The sequence below is a fragment of the Myotis lucifugus genome, unplaced genomic scaffold (genome assembly GCF_000147115.1).
Source record: "Myotis lucifugus unplaced genomic scaffold, Myoluc2.0 scaffold_155, whole genome shotgun sequence".
NCBI classification, from domain to species: domain Eukaryota; kingdom Metazoa; phylum Chordata; class Mammalia; order Chiroptera; family Vespertilionidae; genus Myotis; species Myotis lucifugus.
In genome coordinates this window covers 1,037,575-1,060,232 of record NW_005871203.1, presented here as the reverse complement: position 1 = coordinate 1,060,232, position 22,658 = coordinate 1,037,575, and the positions used below count along the sequence as shown (strand labels likewise).

General features: G+C 49.7%; 1 protein-coding gene across 1 annotated transcript; it reads left to right on the top strand.

The window, feature by feature from the left end:
* Nucleotides 1-3,072: 3,072 nt before the first annotated feature.
* Nucleotides 3,073-10,022, top strand: CBLN4 (cerebellin 4 precursor). Its single transcript, XM_014461441.2, has 3 exons — nucleotides 3,073-3,689; nucleotides 6,587-6,703; nucleotides 8,713-10,022. Exons 1-3 carry the CDS (start codon nucleotides 3,399-3,401, stop codon nucleotides 8,908-8,910), a joined length of 606 nt encoding a protein of 201 aa, XP_014316927.1. The 5' UTR covers nucleotides 3,073-3,398; the 3' UTR covers nucleotides 8,911-10,022.
* Nucleotides 10,023-22,658: the final 12,636 nt, after the last annotated feature.

The following is a 22,658-nucleotide window of genomic DNA, read 5'->3' as shown; positions in this document are numbered from 1 at the left end:
AGTGGTTTTCAAATCATCCATGTACTTTTTCCCATAAATACCATCTTCATGCAAAGCAAGTCAGTCATGCGGCCATTCCCAAAGGGAGTCCTGAGGACTCACTCAACACTGCGCTGCAACTGGACTCAAGCTCCTAACCCTCTCAAAGAAGAGCATTAACTGGGGTTGATCAGCATCACTCAGATATCCGGGGTAATCCAGTGACCCCCCTGGGCCCTGGTGTGGCTATGGGAGTCTCACTGCCCTTTCTCTCTCGATTTTCTACCTTCCGCATGACTCACCTGGGCTCTGTCTCTACATGATGCGTGGAGTCTTCTTTCATTCAACCCCAGGGTCATTTCCAGGCAGGGTCCTTCGAGCTGAACACCTGGTGTGTCTGTCTTTGTCTTCTTAGGGACATTTTCTTTAGACACAGAAAACCACTCATGGATCCTTACTGTCTTGGGCTTGCTCGAGACTTGGTTTCTCTACTCAAACAAGCAGTTCTGGAATTTACTGACCACAGGAGTATTGCTTTCCCATGCAAGACCAGGAAGGAAGGCTCTTGGGGAAGGAAAGGGTGCAGAGGGTATACTGGGGTGGTGGGAAGAGGGATTATTGAGTATTTGACAATTCTGTAGTCAACAGAGCTTTCCCCTGAAAATTCTTCCAGCCTAAAATTGAACAGCCCAAGTGGTAGGACTAAGCAGTTGTTCTGGAAAAGAAAGGAAGAGTGCTTAGCCCTTCAAGAGAGAAAGAGGAATGACACCCAGCCCCAGGCCTCAAAAGACATTATCCAATGTGAGGAAATTGTCGCTGTTGTCAGGCAGACTGAAAGAAGCCTGCAGAGTGGTCCCAAGTGGGACAAGGGTTCAGGTGAAAGGTTGCTGGACTCGGGTGGGGCACCAGCACCTGGGGTAGGGGATGGCTGTCAGAAGGCACCAGGTCACCTGTATGGTTGCAGCTTAGATTAGTGAAACTCAACATCGTAACAAATAGCATGACCTGAGCACCTGCCAGTTAGAGCTGGTCCTGGCCCCATGGGAACAGAGTTTGAAGGCCTGCATGGCTCTAGGCCAGCCGTGGGCAAACTACGGCCCGCGGGCCGGATCCTGCCAGTTTGAAATGAATAAAACTAAAAAAAAAAAAAAGACCGTACCCTTTTATGTAATGATGTTTACTTTGAATTTATATTAGTTCACACAAACACTCCATCCATGCTTTTGTTCCGGCCCTCCGGTCCAGTTTAAGAACCCATTGTGGCCCTCGAGTCAAAAAGTTTGCCCACCCCTGCTCTAGGCACTAACTCTTTAGTTGCAAGATTATAGAGCAGTAGGGCAGGGGGTCAGGGTGGGGTGGGGGCGGGGGTGGGGGTAAGGAAGGACACACAAATACCAATGCTAACAGTTGGAACTGCAGTGTGGTGCTTATGGCTCAATGCCCCACCCTCCTGGCTTCTGTTGGGGTGGGGGTCTTGAATTCACGCTGATGAGGAGGTCCTCCATCCAGGCAGGGATAGGGAGCCACCCATGGCTGATGTTGCTCAACAAACACCTTCAGTGAATACTTAGTACATTTCTAGGAGCTCCGAATGGCTGACTGGGAGGCTGTTTTGACTGAAGATGCGCTGCCTGCCTGCCCTCTGGCAGCTGGACGTCTAGAAGGAACGTGGGAAGGGGTGACTTGACCCACAGCAGCACAGAGCTGGAGGGACTTTAGTTAGCGGCCTCGCCCTCTCAGGAAGGCTCAGTGACTGGGCCAAGTTCACACAGCTGGTCACAGACAAGACAAGCCCTTCCTCCCAGTGGAGGCTGCGGAAGATCAAGCTTGCCAGTCCGAGTGGCAGCCGGGCTGCACAGGGGCGGTGGCGTCCCCAGAGGGGAGGAAAGTGCTGTATTTTCAGGAGTGGGTTGGCTTTTCTTAGGGGTACGGTTTTGGAAGACTTATTCTTGCTGAGTTAACTCCCTCTTCCACTCTTTTTTTCTGGCCTTACCTGGGGGGATTCGCTGTGTGAGTGGGGAGGTGCGCCCCTAGGCTCCCAGGGCTGCTCTTCCCTGAGCAGACGGTATGGAACACTTCCTCCCAGCGGCCCTCACTGGCTTTGGTCCGCCTGAGGCTCCCCAGACCCCAGCGGTCTCTGTGGGGCAGGTGCTGGGCCAGGTGCGATTAGAGCTCCCGCACGTTCCCGGGTCCCGGGAAGAGCGCCGGCGCAGGAGCCTCTGCCTCCAATTCCGCTCCGCAGCCGCCTGGCAGCGCCCCGCTCCGTTCGGAGGGCGCTCGGCTGCGGAGTCCCGCGCAGGGAGGGGCGGGGAGAGCCGCAGCCCCTTCCACCCCCCAGACGGAGGAGGGGAGAGCAGGCACCGAACTGGGGCCAGCACAGGGCTGCGGGCGCCCCTCCCTGCGCACACGCTCCTGGTGCCGCGCACTCCCCAGGGCCGAGTGGCCTAGGACTCTGGCACTAGAAGCCGGCGCACCCGCCTGCTTACGGATGCCTTAAGCGCCAGGCGGGAGCTGCTCAGATCGGGTCACCGGACTCCTTCTCCCCCTTTCCCCGGAGCCCACGGGCTGAGCTGGAAGCCAACGCCAGCCGACGCTGCGCTCCTATAAATAGCGCGCTCGCTCAGGCTTCGCGCTCTCCGGGTTGCGGAGGACAGAGAAAGTTGCGCGCAGGGACTCTGGGCGTGGGGCGTGCGGGTGCGGCACAGGCAGGAGAGGACCCTGCCAGCCCAGCCGCCCTGCACCTGGAACTAATCCTGCCCATTTGCGCTTCCGAGCTGGGCATTTGGCTGGCCTCTGCCTACCTGCGGCATCGGAGCCACACCGAGCTGTGGGGAATTTTTGACCAAGCAAAAGTGGCAGCCGCTTGAGTCCCGGCCATGAACACAGCCTCGCGTTCCTCTCCGCCGGGGAAACACCTTCCGCCGCTGTAATCCGTCCCTGCCGCTGGCCAGACGCGACAGGACCGCCTCGGCCCTGCTCCGCGCCCACCGCCCCGGGGCCTCTCTGAGCCCTCTTCGTTCTTCCTGATCCGCGGTTCACCAGAGGGTGCTTAGGTTTGGGGTGAGCATTTACTGCCAGTTTCCCCTTTGAGGCGTGAATGTGAGGGTTTGGAGACTTCTAGATGTCTGGCAACAAGGGGGGCGGGTGAAGGAGCCCCAGGCAGGGCTGACTCTGGGGCGGAGGAGGGTGAGGTAGGGGGTTCTGCATGAGCTCCTTAAAGGACAAAGGTAACCGAGCTGGCGAGAGAGCGCGAGGGAGACTCTGACTTCAAACCAGAGAATCGGTGGAAGTGAGAGCGCCGCCGCCGCTGTGCCTGCAGCGCTGTCTATCTAACCGCCGGCATCTTCCGAGCCGGTCCCGGGGAGCAGGCGACGCAGGCGAGCCAAGCGCCAGCCGCTGCGGCTGCACTCGCGCTCACCATGGGCTCGGCGCGCCGGGCGCTGTCCGTGGTGCCGGCCGTGCTGCTGGCCCTCACGCTGCCCTCGCTGCCCGTCTGGGCGCAGAACGACACGGAGCCCATCGTGCTGGAGGGCAAATGCCTGGTGGTGTGTGACTCGAACCCGGCCACGGACTCCAAGGGCTCCTCTTCCTCCCCTCTGGGGATCTCAGTGCGGGCGGCCAACTCCAAGGTCGCCTTCTCGGCGGTGCGGAGCACCAACCACGAGCCCTCGGAGATGAGCAACAAGACGCGCATCATTTACTTCGATCAGGTCAGATCCCCAGGGATGTGGGGCACCGGGGGCAGGGGCGGGGATTGCCGAGCGGCTCAGACCTGGCTGCCTGCTAGGGCTGAGCTCATCTGATTGGGATGTGGGGGATCATTTAGGCACTCGCCTCCCCAAATATGCCTGGGACTGAAACTTCCAGCGTCTCTCCCACGCCAGCCGCTGCCGCCCCCCTTCCCCCCTGGCCTCCGGGAAAGGCTGCTGGGCGGCGGGACAAAGGCTGGGAATACAGGGCTGGGCAGCAAGAGCTCAGGACAAGTTTAGCAGCAACAGGTCCAAGGAGCTGGTGGGAGTCTCGTGCCTGGACTTTGCAATCTCTGGGCGAGAGCCCGGCCCCTGCCTCCGACCCCTGTCTGCAGGTGATCACAGGCCGTCCCCGTGGGGCTCTCCACACGCAGGGTAAATGGTTTGCTTCTCCCAGGTGGGTGGGCACTCTGCAGAGATCTTGCAGGTGGCGGGAGAGGGTGCACAGTGGCCAGGGTCGGTCTCGCTCACCTTTGGCCGCTGGGATCCCCACACACGTCGCAGGCGCCGCTGCGGGGGAAGCCCTTCCCTGGCGCTTGCAGAAAAGTTGCAGAGGCGGAGGGAAAGGAATTGGGCAGCTGCGCGGAGCGGCAGAGGGAAGCCTGGAGGGCCGCGGGCTCTCCCTTCCCGGCCTGTCCTTTCAGAGAATTGCAAATTGCTGGGAAAGGACCGGCTTTGGGGCTGAGGGTAGGGGATGGCGGAGAAACTGATGAAATCCATGGCTGCTTTTCAGAGACCTGGAGCTCAGACGTTTGGCTGATGAAAACCCCCAGGATATCAGCTCAGCGTTAGCGAGGAGTCATCACTGAAAACTGATTCCGGGGTTTTAATTTCCACCCTAAGTGCACCCAGAACCTTTTTATTTCCAAAGTCACATGCGTAGCCCACAGTTGTGTGAAAAGCCACATGCGCGAGAGCGCAGGTGAAGAGGTACTGCCTTTGCAGGTGCTAGGGAAGGAATAAGGCGACAGTAGGCTCCTTATTAATGTTTCCTTAGCAATGCACTCTCCCGCTGGCCGGAGACAGACCAGGCGCCTCTGGGGCTTCCTGTGGGAGAGCCACAGTTCAGCAGCCCCTTCAGGAGTGCAGTGCTTTCGATCCTGACAGAAACCAAGGCTAGACCCTCCCCTGGTTTGCATTCCGGCGCATTAATTATGTTGGATGCTGTGGGCACTGCACTGTCCTGCACAGGGCATTCTTCCCAATGACCCGTCCGTCAATTAGGAGAGGAGAAGGGTTTATTCCTCTGCTCAGGAGCCATGCCTCTTGGAGACAACAAGGCACATTTAGTGAAAATCTCGATGTGCCTGGATCTCTAATTACAGCATCAACCTCCAGCCTTGTGCGCAGTCAACACTCACCAGCCGTTTCCCTTATTACTAATGACTTATGCTGCTTGTATCCGACTCAGGAAGTCCCCACTAAGTTTCTCAAATCACTTAAAATGTGCTGGGAGAAATCTTTGTAAAGCGTCTTCCGAGGGTTACTGTGTGGCTAGGGATTTGCTGTCGGAAGATCCTCGATCATCAGGTCTGAGTAAGAAATCTGGTGCTGACTTAGAAGAACATGAAATCTCAGAATAACACTGTCCACATACATGCAGTTTAAGTCAGGGGTCGAGCCTGACCGTCGCTGTATTCTAGTGCAGTTCTCAGAGGTAAAAGTATGTCTTTCGGGAATTATGCTAAAGGGTTAATATTGGTATATATGTGTTGTTTAAAAGAGATAGTAGCAGATTGCCTTTGATATAGGGGACATGTGTCTTTTAGGGACATCTGGTTTTTTTGAATGCCACTTATAGATTTATCTCTTGAGGAGAAATGGAAGAAATCCTAGTTATTTTTCAACTCTCTCCCCCCCCCCAACTTTTTTTTCTTCTTCTTCTCTCTCTCTCTCTCTCTCTCTCAGAAAGGAAGGGACTTACCTATGAGATGTTTGCAAATTTTGTTTAAGAGGTCACTTGTTGAAATTCAAAGTTCATTTCACCACCAGTAGATCCAGATTGAGCGTCTTCGAAAACAAAATGCATTGTGGCTTTCTTTGGGAACAGCACCTGATTTCATGCTTCATTTTTGACCATTGAACTTTTTAAATAAAGAGCAGGTGGCTGATCAGAGGGTGACGGCCAACCCTGGGAGGAGCAGGAGAAGGCCACCTAGGTCCCAGTCTGCTCTGATTCCCGCTCTCCTCTGTGGCAGCCTGTACAAGCTGAGTCATTGCCAAAATAGAATTAAGGCCTAGATGGCACAGGGATGAAAAAACGGCCAAGGCTCTCAGGAGAGGTTTGGCGGAGACTCCGGGGAGGGCCGGCCTCCAGATCACTCCGTGCACCAGCTGCTCAGTGTCATGGATTATGGCACGTGCGAGGGGGCGCCCAGGCTCTGTGTGGTGTGTCCAGCAAGGACTGGAGGGAGCCCATGGATGCGGATTGGCTGTGTGGGAAACACCACCTCTGGACACTGGGAAGGCTTGTAGAGGGTGGGAATGTAAGTACATGGCAGGGTCCTTTTATCTGACTCTCAAGTACAGCTGATAAATCCATAAGCCCTCACATGTTACCTACATGTTCCCAGAGCCATCAGGCCCTGCTGGAAATTGAGGCATGAATACTAAGCTGTTACTTTATATTTTCCGCTACCATTTAGAAGACAGAAGATCCTTTCAATATACAAATGCATTTTTTTTCAAGTCGCTAAAGAGGAAAGGAATAGAACTCAATGTTTTATTGTCTATGGTTTCTTAAGCTAGTTGTGGATTAAGAAAATAAAAAAAAGAAAGAAAAGGGAGGAAGTAAGGAAACACACTTACAGAAGAAAATATTATAATAATTTACTGTTATTTACTATTTTTACTTGTAGATCCTGGTAAATGTGGGTAATTTTTTCACACTGGAGTCTGTCTTTGTAGCACCAAGAAAAGGAATTTACAGTTTCAGTTTTCATGTAATTAAAGTCTACCAGAGCCAAACAATCCAGGTATGTGTTTTGACCTGTTCCCTTTCTATCCCCAAACAACAGTGTTTATTGGTTGTGGGTTATGTATTTATCCAAATATGTGCTGTCACTGTAAAAATAAACAACCATCCATAGTAGTTTATTTTTAAAACACTTAACTTCTAATCTTCTCCTTTATAGCCTCTATTAAGGCATGTGACAAGAAGCATATAGAAAAAATAAACAATTGAACTTATTACCTTAATAACAACCAACCATTTAAAAAACATGGGTTTGGATAAATGGTGATGGACGAAGGCTTGACTTGGGGTGGTGAACACACAGTACCGTGTACAGATGATGTGTTATGGAATTGTGCAACTGAAACCTGTATAATTTTGTTAACCAGTGTCATCCTAATAAATTCAATGAAAAGGGAAAAAAGCATGGCTTAGTAAAAACTCAGTGACACAAATCTCTTTATAAGATCTTGATTTCATTTAGTGCAGGTGCAAAATTATTTCAACTTGTAGGGATAGAACTTGTAAGACCAGTAGAGTTTTATAAGTGCTTACTAAATGAAAACAAATTTTCTATCATTGTTAAGAATTAGGAGAAATAGTTTACTAGTAAGAATACATTAATGAGTAACTAACAACTATCCAATATACTTTTTTAACAAGAGTGTGCTACGCGCCCTAACCAGTTTGGCTCAGTGGATAGAGCGTCGGCCTGCGGACTGAAGGGTCCCAGGTTTGATTCCAGTCAAGGGCATGTACCTTGGCTGCGGGCACATCCCCAGTAGGGGGTGTGCAGGAGGCAGCTGATCCATGTTTCTCGCTCATCGGTGTTTCTAACTCTCTATCCCTCTCCCTTCCTCTCTGTAAAAGTCATAAAATATATTTTTTAAAAAAGAGTGAGCTACGCTTATGTTTTAGTTTACCCTTAGTTACTCTGATCCTGGTGAATTCTTACCAATTGCAATTGCCACAGTTAACAATATATTTTGTGTTGTGCTTTCTAAGTAATGGGCTTGAGCTTACACTCAAAGGCAACCATGGGCCTAGTTCCTATAATGTTTAAATGTGCGAACACCCAATGACACCAATACATGTCTATGGAGTTCAAGGAACATGTTATCTTTTGCTCAATATTTGTACTGTGTGCTATGTCCATGTGAAAGATAGATTCACTCACCTACCACTTTTACATTTCCTAGTGAATGGATAAATTGATCGACCTCAGATTTAATTTATTCAGTATTATTTTTTAACGTAAAAATAATGAACAGCTAGAAAACAAATTCACTGCCATAGGAAAACTTTTCCAAACCCCACTGTTTAGAAGTTAGTGTAATGTTTAATACAGTATGATCAAAATTGTAGTATGAAGAAAAGTGAATACATGTTGAGATTATTTGTTAATAATTTTGAGCTTATTAATTATTAATTCTTTGCTAATTAACCATCATTAAAATCTTCAATGGTAGTGGTGATTATTATTTTAAATACATATTTCTTATCAAGGAAAACAGAAAAAGAAACCACAGCGCACACACAGTCCATGATTTAAGATGATTTTCAGCAGTATGCATGTCATGGCTGCATAATGACCTGCCCAGAAGTTGGTAGAACTTTGCTATGTCTGGTTTATCAGGGTGAAGGGTGCTGGGCCTCTTTTTACTAACACACTGGGAAGCTACAGGCTTGCTTCCTTACCGAAAGATTGCTAATGAATCTCAGAGGTAAATAAAGTAGTGAGCTTAAGTAACAGGTGACGGGTAGCCAGTTTTCACATGGCTGGCTGCTCTCCACAGATGGTACTCTTTTGTAGGCATTTAAGGACATTTCTATGGAAGAAACTCAATTTTACTTTGAACAGCCCCCACCCCTAGCTTAGTAGCATACTAAATCTAGCCATTGCACTTGACTGATTTGAAAGGAAAGGGATATATTTACTAAACATCAGATATTTCCCCTTGAGCATTATTTGTTATCCCTAGCAGATTTTTTGACTTTAAGGAGAGCTTAGTGACTTTTTTTTCCTTGTAGGTTAACCTGATGTTAAATGGAAAACCAGTAATATCTGCCTTTGCTGGGGACAAAGATGTTACTCGCGAAGCCGCCACCAATGGAGTCTTGCTCTACCTGGATAAGGAGGATAAGGTTTACCTAAAACTGGAGAAAGGTAACCTGGTCGGAGGCTGGCAGTATTCCACGTTCTCGGGCTTCCTGGTGTTCCCCCTATAGAATCCATTTCTCCGTGGCGTTCACCAGGTGAGGGGCGGCTCACCACTGAGTTATTGGAAGATCATTTTCTCATCCTCGGAGTGATGTCTTATTGGTTTCATGGGTCAGTATGGATTCTCTTTCAGGATCCCAGGCCTGTCCAGACCAATCCAGCTTTACCGATTACTTTTGCGTGCCTGCGCTCCCTATGTGTGGATCAGGACTCGGCAGACAATTCCTATCTGTGCGTCCGTGTAACCGTTATAGACTATCTGCAGATTCCTTCTGAATTTAATTTCCTGGAATTACTGAATTCATTGCAGATGTGGAATTTTATCTATTTGTTTTTAAAAGACTGGCAAGTGGGTCTAAGAATGAGAAAATGCAAGAGTTCCGACTTCAATCAACGGTTAGTGCGAAGCTGCCAAAGAACTTACCTGTGTTGGTACATTGGTCACGCGTGTTCTTATTCCTTTGGACTCGGTTTGTTTTGTTCAGTGTAGGTACCTGGGAATTGTTTTGCGGTGACTGGTTTTGTGTTTTCTCTACCAATAGGGTAATGAATGGCTTGCCCGCAAACTTACCCTATGAGATCCCCAACATGACTTCCCTTGAAAAAAAGAATGCTTCATAGTTTTATTTTAATTATATATGTGAAAGAGTCATATTTTCCAAATTATATTTTCTAATAGGAAGAATAGGTCATAAATCTGACAAGGAAAAGGTTGCTTACCTGAGTTCTACCTGCTCAACCCCTAAACTTCCCCAAACCGCTCTCCTCCACGGGAAATCTTATACTTTGTTGCTCGACTTTAATTAACATGATTGATGATAATCACTTTATTAAAAACCTAAGGGATTTTTCCCCTTAGCCATGACCACTTTATTAACAGGTGATGGGATGCCCTTGTTTTTAATTATACCTATGTTTCCAACCTTCTGTTGTGTTTGAAGTATCATCTGGTTTTGCCTTAACTCCTTGAATTGTATATATTTATCTGTTTAGCTGATATGAAATCCAAATATCCCATATCTAAACTTAGTGCAATATCTTATTTTGTCTTTTGTACAGATCATATGAATTCATAAAATTATTTATGTCCCTGTTATAGAATAAAGGTTAATATATGTTAGTTGAATTTTGTCCATTCGTTTTGGAAATGTGTATTCTGCTGAGTTTATTTCCCCTCTCTCTCCAGTCTTTTCCCCCTTCCTTTTTTCCTCCCATCCTTCCTTTCATTTCTTTTTCCTGGAGTTGAATGAAAACTTTCTGGATTTTTAGGGACAGTCCCCTGAATTGGCATGTGGGACCTTTACTGTGTTTAACCTGTCCAACCAGGAGCTGTGAGCTTGCCGGCAGAGGGCCCATGAACTTGGCAACTCTTTTGCCAGAGGATTTATTGTTAGGAAGTTATGTTTTTAAAAATCCTCTAGCCCTAGCTGGCTTGGCTCAGTGGATAGAGCATTGGCTTGCAGACTGAAGGGTCTCGGGTTTGATTCTGGTCAAGGGCATATGCCTGGGTTGCAGGCTCAATCCCCGGTGGGGAGTGTGCAGGAGGCAGCCAATCAATGATTCTCTCTCATCATTGATGTTTCTTTCTCTCTCTCCCTCTCCCTTACTCTCTAAAAATATCTATATCTATATCTATATCTATATCTATATCTATATCTATATCTATATCTATATCTATATCTATCTATATCTATCCCCTAAAATATCACGAGGTGCTCAGTAAATGAATGAATGGTGATGAGTAAAAAGAACTATATTCTCCAATTGAGGACTTGAGGGAAGAGTTCTCCCCTTTTCTCAACGCTGAGAGACAAGCAGACACCGTGGGCTGCTTTTCAGGGGGAACTGTTATCACAGGTGTCTCTTCTGGAGATCTGGCTCCATTTCCTGGTCTGTTGTCAATGAACACAGTTTTGGGAGGCCCCCTTCTGAAGCTGGGGGCAGCGAGGAGGGTGTTATGGGTCCTTCGGGAGAAAACACGCAGGCAGGTCCTCCAGAATAATGGTGATTCCTCACCAAGTCAGCATATTCATTCATCACAGGAAGCCTCCTCCTTCCCCAAGACCAATTATCTGGCGATGCTGGTGATGGATCCTCAACGTTTTGCTTGGCAAGATATCCCTCAGCTGACTCTCAGTTAAAAACCATCTCGCCGTTGTGATCATGAAAGATAATGGATTTTATCCCAGTGTGAGTGGCTTGCTCTGAGAGTGGACCTGCCCTAAGGTAGGCTCTGCCACAGTCTGTGTTCAGAGCTCCTGTCTGTACGTGGCAGCTGAGCGGCTCGTGCTGGAATGAGTGTGCCATTCGTCATCATTTTAGCAGAATGGCTTGAGTATTGGAGTTACCAATAGATACCTGCAATGGGATGGGGTGTTTGGTGTGTAACAAAACAGACCAATGTGGAAACGGCTGTTATAAACATGCCTGTGGCCATCCTTTGGGGCTTGCCCTTAACCTTCCTGATTTTTCCTGAACATAAAAGAACACTGGCAGAAGGCTTGCCTTTAATTCCTAAGCCCCACTGTATATATTTTGTTGCAGAAAACCTTCAAAACCCTCAAGACAAAACCTATATGAAAAGGCACTGAAGCGGTGGTTATCAAATGTAGGGGTGTCTGCAACAGGGGACCCCAGTGGAGGGATGAGATCGCTGATGAACAAAGCTGGAATGAAAGCCATACGTGCCTACGCCGAAGTAGGTGTAAGAAGTAAGAGCTACCCAGAACATAGTGGCTAGACAGACAAGACCGAAGTGAGGAACATGGCTACAGGGACAGAATGACAGCCAGGGGAGCGTGGATTTTGGAGAGGAGAGGATGGAATGCCACAACCTTCATTTACAAGCGCTGTGACCTTGGACAGGTTTCTCCACCTCTCAGAGCATCAGTGAGTTGTTTCATATGTAAACAGAAATGGTTGTGAGGATTAAAGAAGACATGTGCAGTGCCTGGCACATAGTAGGGACTCAACTAAGGGCCTGTGGTTATTACTAGACTTTAAAGCCTTCACACAGGCAAGTAAGGCAGAGGGAGGATATAAAGTTGGCCCAAGGAAGGCATGGAAAGTGAGTTGGGGTGGGACTGGTTAGAGGTGGGAGGCAGAGCTGTCAGAAGTATTTCCAGAAATGGAGCCAGATGCTCCGCGTATTCCATGGCTTGAAAAATAGTTTTCAGAAACTGCTCGGTCCACAAAAATGCTAATTGAACGCAGTATTTGCATTGGCCCTGTCCACATTCATCAATGCCAGCACCATCCCTTCCTGGATGCTCCCATCTCCTTTGACTGCTCCTTGATCTATTGATCAACAAAGGCGAGCGTGGTCTGTAGCAAGCACTTTCTCCAACAGAATCCTGGGAAAACAACACTGAGGGAAACACAGAGCCTGTACCTCAGATTTCACTGAGCCAACTGTTTTTTTTTGGGGGGGGTTCCTCATGATCCCAGATTCTGCTAGAGCCTGATTCTCTCATTAAAATTTAATTTCAATTTTTTCTTTTTAAATGTAGGTTGTGTTCTCATTTCTTCTTGGTTCTTGGTCTTCTTGTGGCCTCTAGTTTTAGCAAGTTAGTGCTTTAAATCTCCAAGTAAACATCTTTAACTGCTATTGATTAAATTTTCCTTATAATACGTCCTGTGCTTTGCTAGGTGCTGAGTTTATAGAAGTGGGGACATCCGCCCTTTTCAGGTCTCCCTGAAGGTCAAACAGCTACAGTCTTCTCAAGAGCCCAGTGGTCTGAGCGCCTGGCTCCGTCTCTCCTTCTGACTGAGGGTACTCGGGTTTATCAGTCCTCCTCCACCATGTAACTACCTGCCCCAGAACTGTGGCAGTCTATTGGTTACAGCAGGGTCCCCAAATTGGTTGATCTAATGATGATAGAGAAGTAATGAAAACCAAGAAAGTTGGCTGCAATGTAAGCGGTTCACACTCAGAGCTGTGGAGCTGCAGCTGAATTCTTGTCCTATGTGGTCTTGCAGGGTGGGAGCTGGGATTGAAGAGGCTCGTTTCCAAATAGTTCACTCTGTTCCCTCCAACCCAGGCAGACCTTTAATGTGGGTGTCAAATCTCTTAGAATAAAAAAGTTGCTTTTCTTTGGCCCCCTCTGACCATTCTGTGGAAAACTACTTTGAGAAGCCGGTCCTGAAGTTCTCCTTTGTCATCTTCCCAAACTAATGGGCATAGAATTGTCTGGAAACTTGATGAAAGGCAGATTCTGATGTCTCAGGTCTGGGGTGGGGCCCTAGAGCTACATTTCTAAGTAGCCCCAGAGGATGCCGGTGGTGCTGGCCTGGGGACCACACATAGGAGAGTGAGACCTTCCATCACAGTTTCCTAAAGCCTGTCACTCAAAGCATGGCTATGGACCAGTGGTATCCACCTCATGGTGGGGGGAAGGGGGAGGGGCAGTGAGTTAGACTCATCCAGACCCACTGTGTCAGAACCCACACTTTAACCAGATCTTTTTGCTGCTCTGTGATGTCTTAGCACAGTAAGGTTGACAAAGCTCTGTCTTTGAGGGAAACCCAAGAGCCACCTGTGTCAGAACCACCTGTGCTGGGTTTCAGGCAGCTGAGTTTCGGTCCTTCCTGGTTCAGGGAGGGCACTGCTTCTGCAGGGACAGGGAGAACAGTGCTCCTGTCCCCCTTCCTGTTTTGAACTCAGCGAGTCAACCACAGTGAGCCGGGACTTTCCCGCAGGTAAGCAGGAGCTGGTTCTGTGATGGCTGAGCCTGGAGGGATGCTGCCAGTGTGTGAGAGGGAGGACCCCAGGAAAACGTACCTAGGGAAAAGGTGGGGACCCTGGCAGGAGAGCGAAGGTAGGTCACCCACGGAGAGGGGTTGTCTTGTGAAGAAGGAAAGACCCTAGTGGCGTTCCTCACCTTGCCAGGACGTGCTCCGAATTGAAGATGCAGTTACTCCAGGGACCGAGATGCTTCTGTTGAGGTACACTTGGCATTCAGCTTCTGAAGACATTGCTCATCTGAGCTTCTGAAGACATTGCTCATCTGAGTGAGGTGTCTGTGTGTTTGTATGTGTGTGTGTGTGTGTGTGGAGAGAGAGAGAGAGAGAGAGAGAGAGAGAATATATTCAGAAGGATCAAGGATACCAGCAATTTCTAGCAGGCCAGTCAGCACGTTTAAAATTCATCTAGGGGCAGAAGCCTTTCTTAAAATGTTTCAGTCCAACTGATGATATTGACAATGAGAAAGTACATTGCCATAGGGACTGAGCCAAGGAGGTCTTCATTTCTCATTTTCACCTGGAGAAGAGGAGTTTTGACCTCTGACTTTGCAGGACCGGTAGTTTTAGAAGAAGCCCGAGGGCATGGGCCTGGCAGTTCCTGGGGAAGTGGGTCTTGGCAGGTAACCCCTCTGTGCTCACAGTTTAGGGGGAGAGAGGTGGGCTGTCCCTCTTCCTCTGTCTCTCCTTCTTTCTTTTTCTTTTTGGGTCATGTTTTAGCTTTGACGTCAAGATACAGTCAATAAAAGGAAGAAAATGTAGGGAAACGGATGCAGGTTGAGTGGCTATTTCCACATTACTCTTTCCCCTCAGGACAAGAGGAGAACATGGCTTAAAGTGACCTAGCGCATGAGAGAGAAGGGGAATGGACAAGCCAGCACAGGCCGGGGCCCTGTCAGGATGGGAGTCTAGTGACCCGTGCAGCCAATGAGGCTGAAGATCATGGCGTTGGAAACCAGTGCTGGTGGGTGTAGACATGACCGGTGACAAGGGACAAGGCTATATCGTCAGGCTAGGGTGTCATCATACAGGAAAGAGGGTTGTTACCATTGGCCAAGGAATTGAAGGGACGCATCCACACTGGATACTCAAGTCAGAACATACGTCTGGGCCCGAGTGAGATGACACCATCTCTGTTCTACATACCCTGTCCCCCACTGTTTAGACTGCCCCATTATCCTGTTTAATCAATGACTGTGGCCAGTCTGCGTGGTCCAGCCCTGGGGATGGGATTTGGGTTCTTGGATCATGTTCTGTGTTTCCAAAGACGGATCTAGCTCCCTTTGTAAGTTGTGCGGGGTCTTTCTTCTACCTCCCTGAGCTTTCTGGAAACACCTGAGTGGGGATGAGTGTTTCTTTTAAAGTATCTTGGCTTTTACATTGAGTCTTAGCTTTTTAACACCGCAGTGAAATGAGTCATAATTTTTCTTCCGTAATGCAAACAAAAATGGAGCAACGACTAGCAGGAGAAGCATTTGATGAAAGTAATAATGTTCAAGGATAAGAAAGTTCCACAAAACACAGCGGAAAAAACGACTGATACAGTTTCATTGGTATCTGACATGCCAGTTAAATGGAAAGGACTACAATCGATTCTGGTTTCTGTTCGAGTTGTTTTCCGTCCTCTCTGAGTGTCACAGTCAGTTCCCTGCAGGTGGGATTCCGTTTCACAAGCAGGGAGTTCAGCTCCTCTTCATGAGGGCGACTGTGGACAGGGGCAGTGTCAGGAAGCGTAGAGTCTGCCCTTCCATTCCTAGGCTGGCCAGATGGAAGGAAACATGCTGCCACAGGGCCTGGGAACTTCTCTCTGGGGAGAGGAATGCCTCCCAGTTCAGTAATTCCAGGAAGCTGATTCTGAGCTTACAAGGAGGCCACATTCAGCTGCCTGCCCCCCATCCCCCAGGAGAGGTCATCAGAACAGGAGGCCCCAGGGGCTGTGAGAGTTAGGACCAACGTCAGAGCGCCTGGGGAGGTCTCCGGGGAGATAGGACTTTGTCCTTTGCCTGCTTGTGAGATGAGGCATAAGTATCCATAAAGGGAGCCCATAAGAGCCATTAGAAAGTCCTATTTTGCAAGATTTCCTTTTCTTTGAATTGGTTGTTAAATTAAAGAAAAAACATCAAGTCCTCCTTTACTGCTAGAAATTGTCACCATACATGTGTTGAAGTTGGCAATTTTGTTCATGATTTTCAGAGAGGTAGAGGAGTTTGGGTGCACCCATTCTTTACTGATTAAACAGACATGCTTATTGTGGACCTACTGTGTGCACTGCACATTCTGTAAACTGCATCTGCTCTTTCGTCTTTCCTACAAGTTCAAAACCTCTTTGCAGACGCTTCTTCCCTTTCCGAGTGGAAATCCCGCAGCTGGAAGCAGAGCGGTGTTCACGTGCATGGAGCCAAACGAGCTGCGTGTGGGGCAACGCAACCTGCTCCAGGGACGCCGCGCTGCCTCCATGACGTTCTCTCCGAGAGGAGCCTTGTGACAGTGACGAGCGGCACAGGGTGCCCTGGACAATGTGGGGCCGCACCCTGCGCTGTCCCAAGGGGCCCCTTCTGTCACAGACACCCCAGCACTGTTTATCTATCCGTTACTGGGGTTTTCTAGCAGAAGGCCACACTAACACAATAAACGTGCGCGACAAGCTTCTGACAGATGGAAGTACCTTCCGTAAGGAGCTTTTCCTCCTCATTTGCACAAAAGTGCTCCAAAGGTTAGCTGTGGGCTTCCCTATGACCTGTCATGTCTTATTTCTAAGGAATGTCTGTGGTTATGGGAAGGAAGGGCTCAGGCCTGCATACCGTGGTCTGTGGGAGATGATTGGGTGCCCCAGCTCCGCTAAGTCCGCCTGGCACCCTGGCCTCTGACCCAGTCCCGGCAAGTCCCTGCCTGGCGCCCTGGCTGTGACGCAGTCCCAGGAAGTCCCCATTGACACCTAGAGCTGGAGGTGAGGGGCTCTTTCTCCATGAGGGGCAGCTGCACCTTCTGAGCCAATAAACCAGCTTCCTGAAAAGCTGAGCAGGTGAAGCGTGAACTCAGAGGCTGAGGTTTGCGAGGAAAACCCTTCTTTTGGGTTCTCTTGTAACTCAACCGTATTTCCATCTTCGTCCCACCCCCTACGGGACTGGCTGGTGGGACTCTCTCTCAGTCTTTCCTGCTCCCCCCACCCCCCCGTCGCTTCCCCATGGATTTGGACAACATCTGGGGCTTATGAGTTGGGTAGGGGAGAGGCCTGCTCAGTCATGGGTTCATGTGGATTTTGGTGAGGTGGCTGGAAGTCTCACGGGCCATTTGCTCTCTGCTTGTGCTTCTCTTGAGAAGATGATGAGTGAAAAGGGAGGGGGGAGGAGGAGTTCACTCTATCCCGTTATCCTCCTGGCACCTGTCTGGTGACTGAGCCACGGGCGGGTGTGGCGAGGGCAGGCAGCCCTGCCGGGTTCTCAGGACTGTGCACCCGCTCGGGACATCCCACCCTGGGACTTCCTGTCTGGCCTAAGCTTTGGGACGCACCCCAGGCTGCCTGCTGGGTGCGCATCCACCTCCTCTTCCTGCTGGAGTCTGGGCTCCCAGACCTGGGACGAGGGGGTAAGTGGCCTTGGAGACCCTGCCTTTCAGAAAACAACTTCCGAGGAGCAGCTGAGAGGACCTCTCGCATCATCTCAGGAAACAGAACTTCTGGAAGAATCTGGCTCACGCGTCCTGGTCTCCCTGGGCACGCATTTGGTCTTCTCTCTGTTTCTTGGCTGAAACTGCAGGAGAGGAAGGGCGCTCCTCCAGGACCTGCTTGGGGGTTCTGAGCAGCTCTGCCCTTGATGCTGCAGGTTCTGGGAAAGTCACGCCTCAGCGACCTCAGAAGGCGGAGTGTCCTCTCTGCTTGCCTCCCGGAGGAGTCAGATGCTCTTACGGATATTTTTCCTTTGATTTCTAGAAAGAGTGGAAGGGAGGGGGTGGGGAGAGAGAGAAGCATTGATGTGAGAGAGACACATTGATTGATTGCCTCCTGCATGCGACCCTACCAAGGGCTAGGGATCGAGCTTGCCACCAAGGCATGTGCCGTGACTGGAATCAAACCCGGGACCCTTCAGTCTGCAGGCCGACACTCTATCCACTGAGCCAAACCGGCTAGGGCTCTTACGGTGTTTTTGGACTTTGCTGTGCACAGGGACCCCCTGGGATGCTCGTTAAAAATGTTACGATGTCTTTCTCATCAGCAGACTTTCTGGTTCAATAAGCCTGGGCGGGACTCAGGAAATGTGCATTTTTGATCAGCACCACGGGGGATTCTGATGCTGTGGTGCCTGTACCACCTTTTGAGTATTAAGTAAAAATACTGCTGGGGCTGTGCATGCTCACGTGGAGAAGCTGGTCTTGGTGCGAAGTTAGGAGTGACTGACCCGTCACTGCCCGTTGTCTTTCTAATGTGGCCACTAAGTCTGAGCCGAGTGGATGGGTCTGGAAGTGGGAGGTTGCTCTTTAAGTTCCCAACCTAGAAAGTCACATTTTTCAAAATAGTTTTCACAGTGGTTTTATTTTTCCCTTTGTATGTTTTCTGAATGACCGAATGAATGCATGTTTGTTTAAAAAATTGCAAATGATGCTGCCTCGTGTAGGGTACCACCGGAATGATCTCTCAGCCTGCGCGTCCACTCGGGTCTCTGGCTCACTGGGGTCCCTGGGATGCGGGTGGGAGCCCACGCCTGTCCTGGTTCAGTTTCTCCAGCTGATTCCAATGCTCTGGAGAGACTTTCAATATTGCTATCATCGAGTCCCAAACAAACATTTGATTTCAACCCATCTCTGCACTGAAAATTCATAAACACGCCTGCCCCTAATTCCAGGTAGGAATCCTTAAAAACCGGCCCTGGTGCCGTCAACAGAAGCCCCGGTGCTGACGGATTCCTGGTGTGCGGGCACCAGAGCACCTGCTTCTAAAGCAGCTTTGGGACAGCAGCCAGGCTCCTGTGTCCCCAGCGCCTCTGGGTGTGAGTGAGGGGACAAGACCGATGCTCCCTGGCAGTCCCCAGCCCTCTATCCCTGGGGAGTAGACTGAATGGAGGTCCTGAGCGAGCACCCGGCCTCCTGGCTTCCTGTGCACCAGACATTCTTGGTGGATATGTACCCGCCTCCATGGAAAGCCCTTGCTCTGGGCTGCCCGTGGTTCATGCTGTAATACACACAGCAGCCTGCTCATCACGACCGTCAGCATTACAGGGGCTTCTCCTGGGGATTCTGGAGGTGCCTTTTGAGCACCAGGCAGAATGAGGAGAGCCCCTGGATGCAGAGCTGCCTGGTCTGGTGGGGTACCCCGCCCCAATCCTGCTGCCCCGTGAAGCTGGGAGCTGTGCAAGGCTATAGCCGAGAAGGAAGATGCTGGGAGAAGCCCACAAGGCACCAAAAACCGCCAAGCCATGCGGTTCTCTTTGCACCACGTTCTCATCACAAAAGGCACCCCCACTCAAGGCTGTGAATTTTAGGTGATTCGGGAGCTACAACCATGAAATTTCTAGACCTAATCATACTACCTAGAGATGATCACCATCAACATTGCATAACATCGCAGATGTGTGTGTGTGTGTGTGTGTGTGTGTGAGTGTGAGCACATTTCTTTTAAAAAAACCACACAAAATTGCAATCATACCATTCAGCTCTGTATCTTTCTTATTCTCTTAATATATCATTAATATTTTCATTTTTAAAATAACTTTGGCCGAAACCGGTTTGGCTCAGTGGATAGAGTGTCGGCCTGTGGACTGAAAGGTCCCAGGTTCGATTCCGGTCAAGGGCATGTACCTGGGTTTCGGACACATCCCCAGTGGGAGATGTGCAGGAGGCAGCTGATCGATGTTTCTCTCTCATTGATGTTCCTGACTCTCTATCCCTCTCCCTTCCTCTCTGTAAGAAATCAAAAAAATATATTAAAAAAAAATAACTTTGCATTTTTTCTGTTACTTTTAAGCAATAAAAACTTATAAAAGCTGCCTGTGCAGTACTGAGTTCTTTTTCCCAAACCATTTGAGGGTAAGTGTGTCCCTTCATCCCCACCCCCAAATATTTTAGTATGTATTTCTTACCAACAAGGAAATTCTCCTACATAGCTATTACACCACCATAAAACCAGGAAATCAGTAACTACCATCTAATAATCCTCAGATCCCGTTCAAGGTCTCACCAAGTGTCCCAGTAACGTCCTGCACAGTGAAAGGTCCCAGGTCAAAGTCATACATCGCATTCTGTTGTCAGGACCCTTCAGACCCCTTTAGTCCAGTACGTGTCCTCAGTCTGTGGCTGACTCTTGTGAAGATGGTGTTTTATTTTGCAGCACGTCCCTCCCTTTGGGTGTGTCTGAGGCCTCCTCACAACTGATTTCAGGTTATGCATCTCTGCCAGGGATATCACAGCAGTGATTCTGCCTTGCCTTCTAGCAGGGGGCACACACTTTTACGTTGTTCCATCGCCGATAATGTTCCCTCTGACTGTTAATCTACTAACTGATCAGTCCCTCTGTGTATAACCAATCTCTGGTTTCTACCATTGCCCTTCCCTGCACGGATGCCCTCCTTACCTCACTCGGGATCCAACATCTCCTGCTGGACAGCCCCCATCCCCCCCACCAATGTAGAGGCCTTTCTCGCCCCACCTGGACTCCCCACCTGACATGGGGTTGCTTCCCCATGGAAAATCTCTCCTTACCCATCTGGGCTTCAACATTGCAAGGCAGGTGGCCCACCCACCTGAATACCTTCCTTCCTCATCTTGAGCACCCATAATGCTCTCTCTCTCACCTATCTTGTCTATATATACTGCCTAATACTCATTACATGGTTAATTTATCTACAGACTTGTTTTATCTTTTGCCTGTCTCCTTCTTTTGACTGTAACTCCCATCATGGAGTGAGTTTGTTTCTCTCATCACTGCAAGTCTTGACCTAGTAGGGACTCAGTAAGTACCCAATGATTGACAGTATACTAAAGACCTTTGCCCACGTTCACAGGGTCATGTTCTCCTCATCAGGTGGCCTTTGAGGATGAGGTTGGCCATTGAGCCTTTGCAGTAGATCTCTTCCTTGCAGCCACCATTCTCGTGGCCCACAAGATAATTCTGGTTCTTCTGCCTGGTAGGCACGTGGTAGACCACATGATAAGTAGATGTTGAGTGACATGCCAATACAAAGAGAGCAGACATGATGGGTGTCTCTAACATGAAGTCACCTTCAAAGCCCATGTGCGATATGCTTTGTTCCCATCTCATTCCTGTGATGACCATGGAAAAACCTACTACGTCTCCCTCAGTCCAGGAACCGAGTCATGATGAACACTGCCCCCTGCTGGCCTGTGATGGGCATGTAGTGTGAGAAAGAAACCCCCGATGTGTTAAGCTTTGAGATTCATATTTTGTTGTTGCCGTCATGCACCGGAGACTATGTCCATGAACCACAACTTCAAGAAAACAACAACAATATGACACCTTACTTCCCAGGAACATTTCACTTCCACTTGCAAGAAAGAGTTTGCAGATGGGAGAGCAGAATAAGGGCTCTGACCTTCGTAGGAGGGAGAAGCTAAGGAGCAAGGGTGAACTGACCCCCGAAAATCACTTCAACTAGGCAGTGCCACAAAACCCTACAAAACATGCACAGGCAGGTGATGGGCCAGTGACCTCCTCTAATTTCTGTGATTATCAAAACGATGAAGTGTGGCCAGTTCATTAAGATCCCTCCTGGAAGGCTGACCCGAGGCTCCAAGGCTGACCCGAGGCTCCTGGCACGTCTCTGTCCACACTGCGCCCCAGTGATAAATGACTGAATCGTCCTTCCCGCGACCTGGCTCAGGGGCCAAGGGTCATGCCTCCTGCCAGGGGCTCATTATACCGGCTCTCCTGCTTTGAATCCCATCTTCTTGGTTCCTCTCATGTATTCTCTTGTTTATCAGCAGACCGTTACCGGACTGGGGAGGGGACAGATGGCCATGACAGGGCTGTGTGAGGGTGGGAACGCCCAGCTGCTGTTGAATGAGAATCTGCTCCAGGACTACTTTCTCAGGACCCGGGTAGTGCGTTGTTTTCCTTCTCTGAGCATCATGCTTTTTCTCCAAAATCAAAGACACCCATTTTCTAATCAGTGGGGTGAGAACCAGTGGATCCATTTTCTTCCTCAAGCTCTCTCATCCGACATCGAAGGTAAACCCAACCAGTGCCGGACCAGCAGCGTGGGCCAGCAGCTGGGGCAGGTATCAATGACCAGAGCAGCGCTTACTGGCGTCCACGGGTTCCTGTTAAAATTCAGATTCCTCCCCCATGGGTCTGGGGTGGGGCCCGAGAGTTCCCAACTTAGATCCCCTGATACCGTGCTGATTCACTGAGACCAGGAAGAGAGAGGCGCACTTGGCCCTGGGCCTGCTCCGATGGAGTCGCCATCCTGAGGAGAAGGCGGGGAAGCCAGGAACTGGAGACAGACCACGGGGCGGAGGTGGCAGGGGAGTGAGCACTGGGTGAGGCCTTCGCACACTGCCCTCGGGCATCAGATGTTAAAGGGGCGTCTCTAACAGTGAGATCACTACGTTCTCAGGAAGTGGACGCTGAGACAGAGTTTGGGGCATAAAATATCTGAGAGATCAGCATATGGAAAGGCAGGGAGGGAAGCAGGAGTGGGCACACGCTGCCCTTTCCTTCAGCAAATATAATTATTGCTCGCCTGCCCCGAGTGCTGGGAGGCGAGGGTGAACAGGAGCTTACAGCTGCCGGGGATCACAAGGTGTGACCCGCCTGCCGGAGAGGAAGGCCCGCCTCCACCTGCTCCGACAAGTCGTGGCCGGGGCAGGAAGTATGTCCCTGGGACAAACATCACTAAGACACTGTGTGTGCCCGTGCATGTGTGCATGCGTGTTTGTGTGTACATGTGTGCATGTAAGTGACTGGCGAAGTTATTTGGGCTGGAAAGTGGTCTAAGTCAAGCACCTGACATGGCCGATTCCAAAATGTAGTATGGGGGCCCGAGATGAAACCATACGGTCTGGATAG

Bases quoted from the DNA above. Each gene is read 5' to 3' on its own strand.
- CBLN4 (XM_014461441.2), top strand. From the start codon at position 3,399: ATGGGCTCGGCGCGCCGGGCGCTGTCCGTGGTGCCGGCCGTGCTGCTG. The intron at 3,690-6,586 runs GTCAGATCCCCA...TTTTACTTGTAG, and splicing joins GCATCATTTACTTCGATCAG to ATCCTGGTAAATGTGGGTAA. The intron at 6,704-8,712 runs GTATGTGTTTTG...TTTTCCTTGTAG, and splicing joins ACCAGAGCCAAACAATCCAG to GTTAACCTGATGTTAAATGG.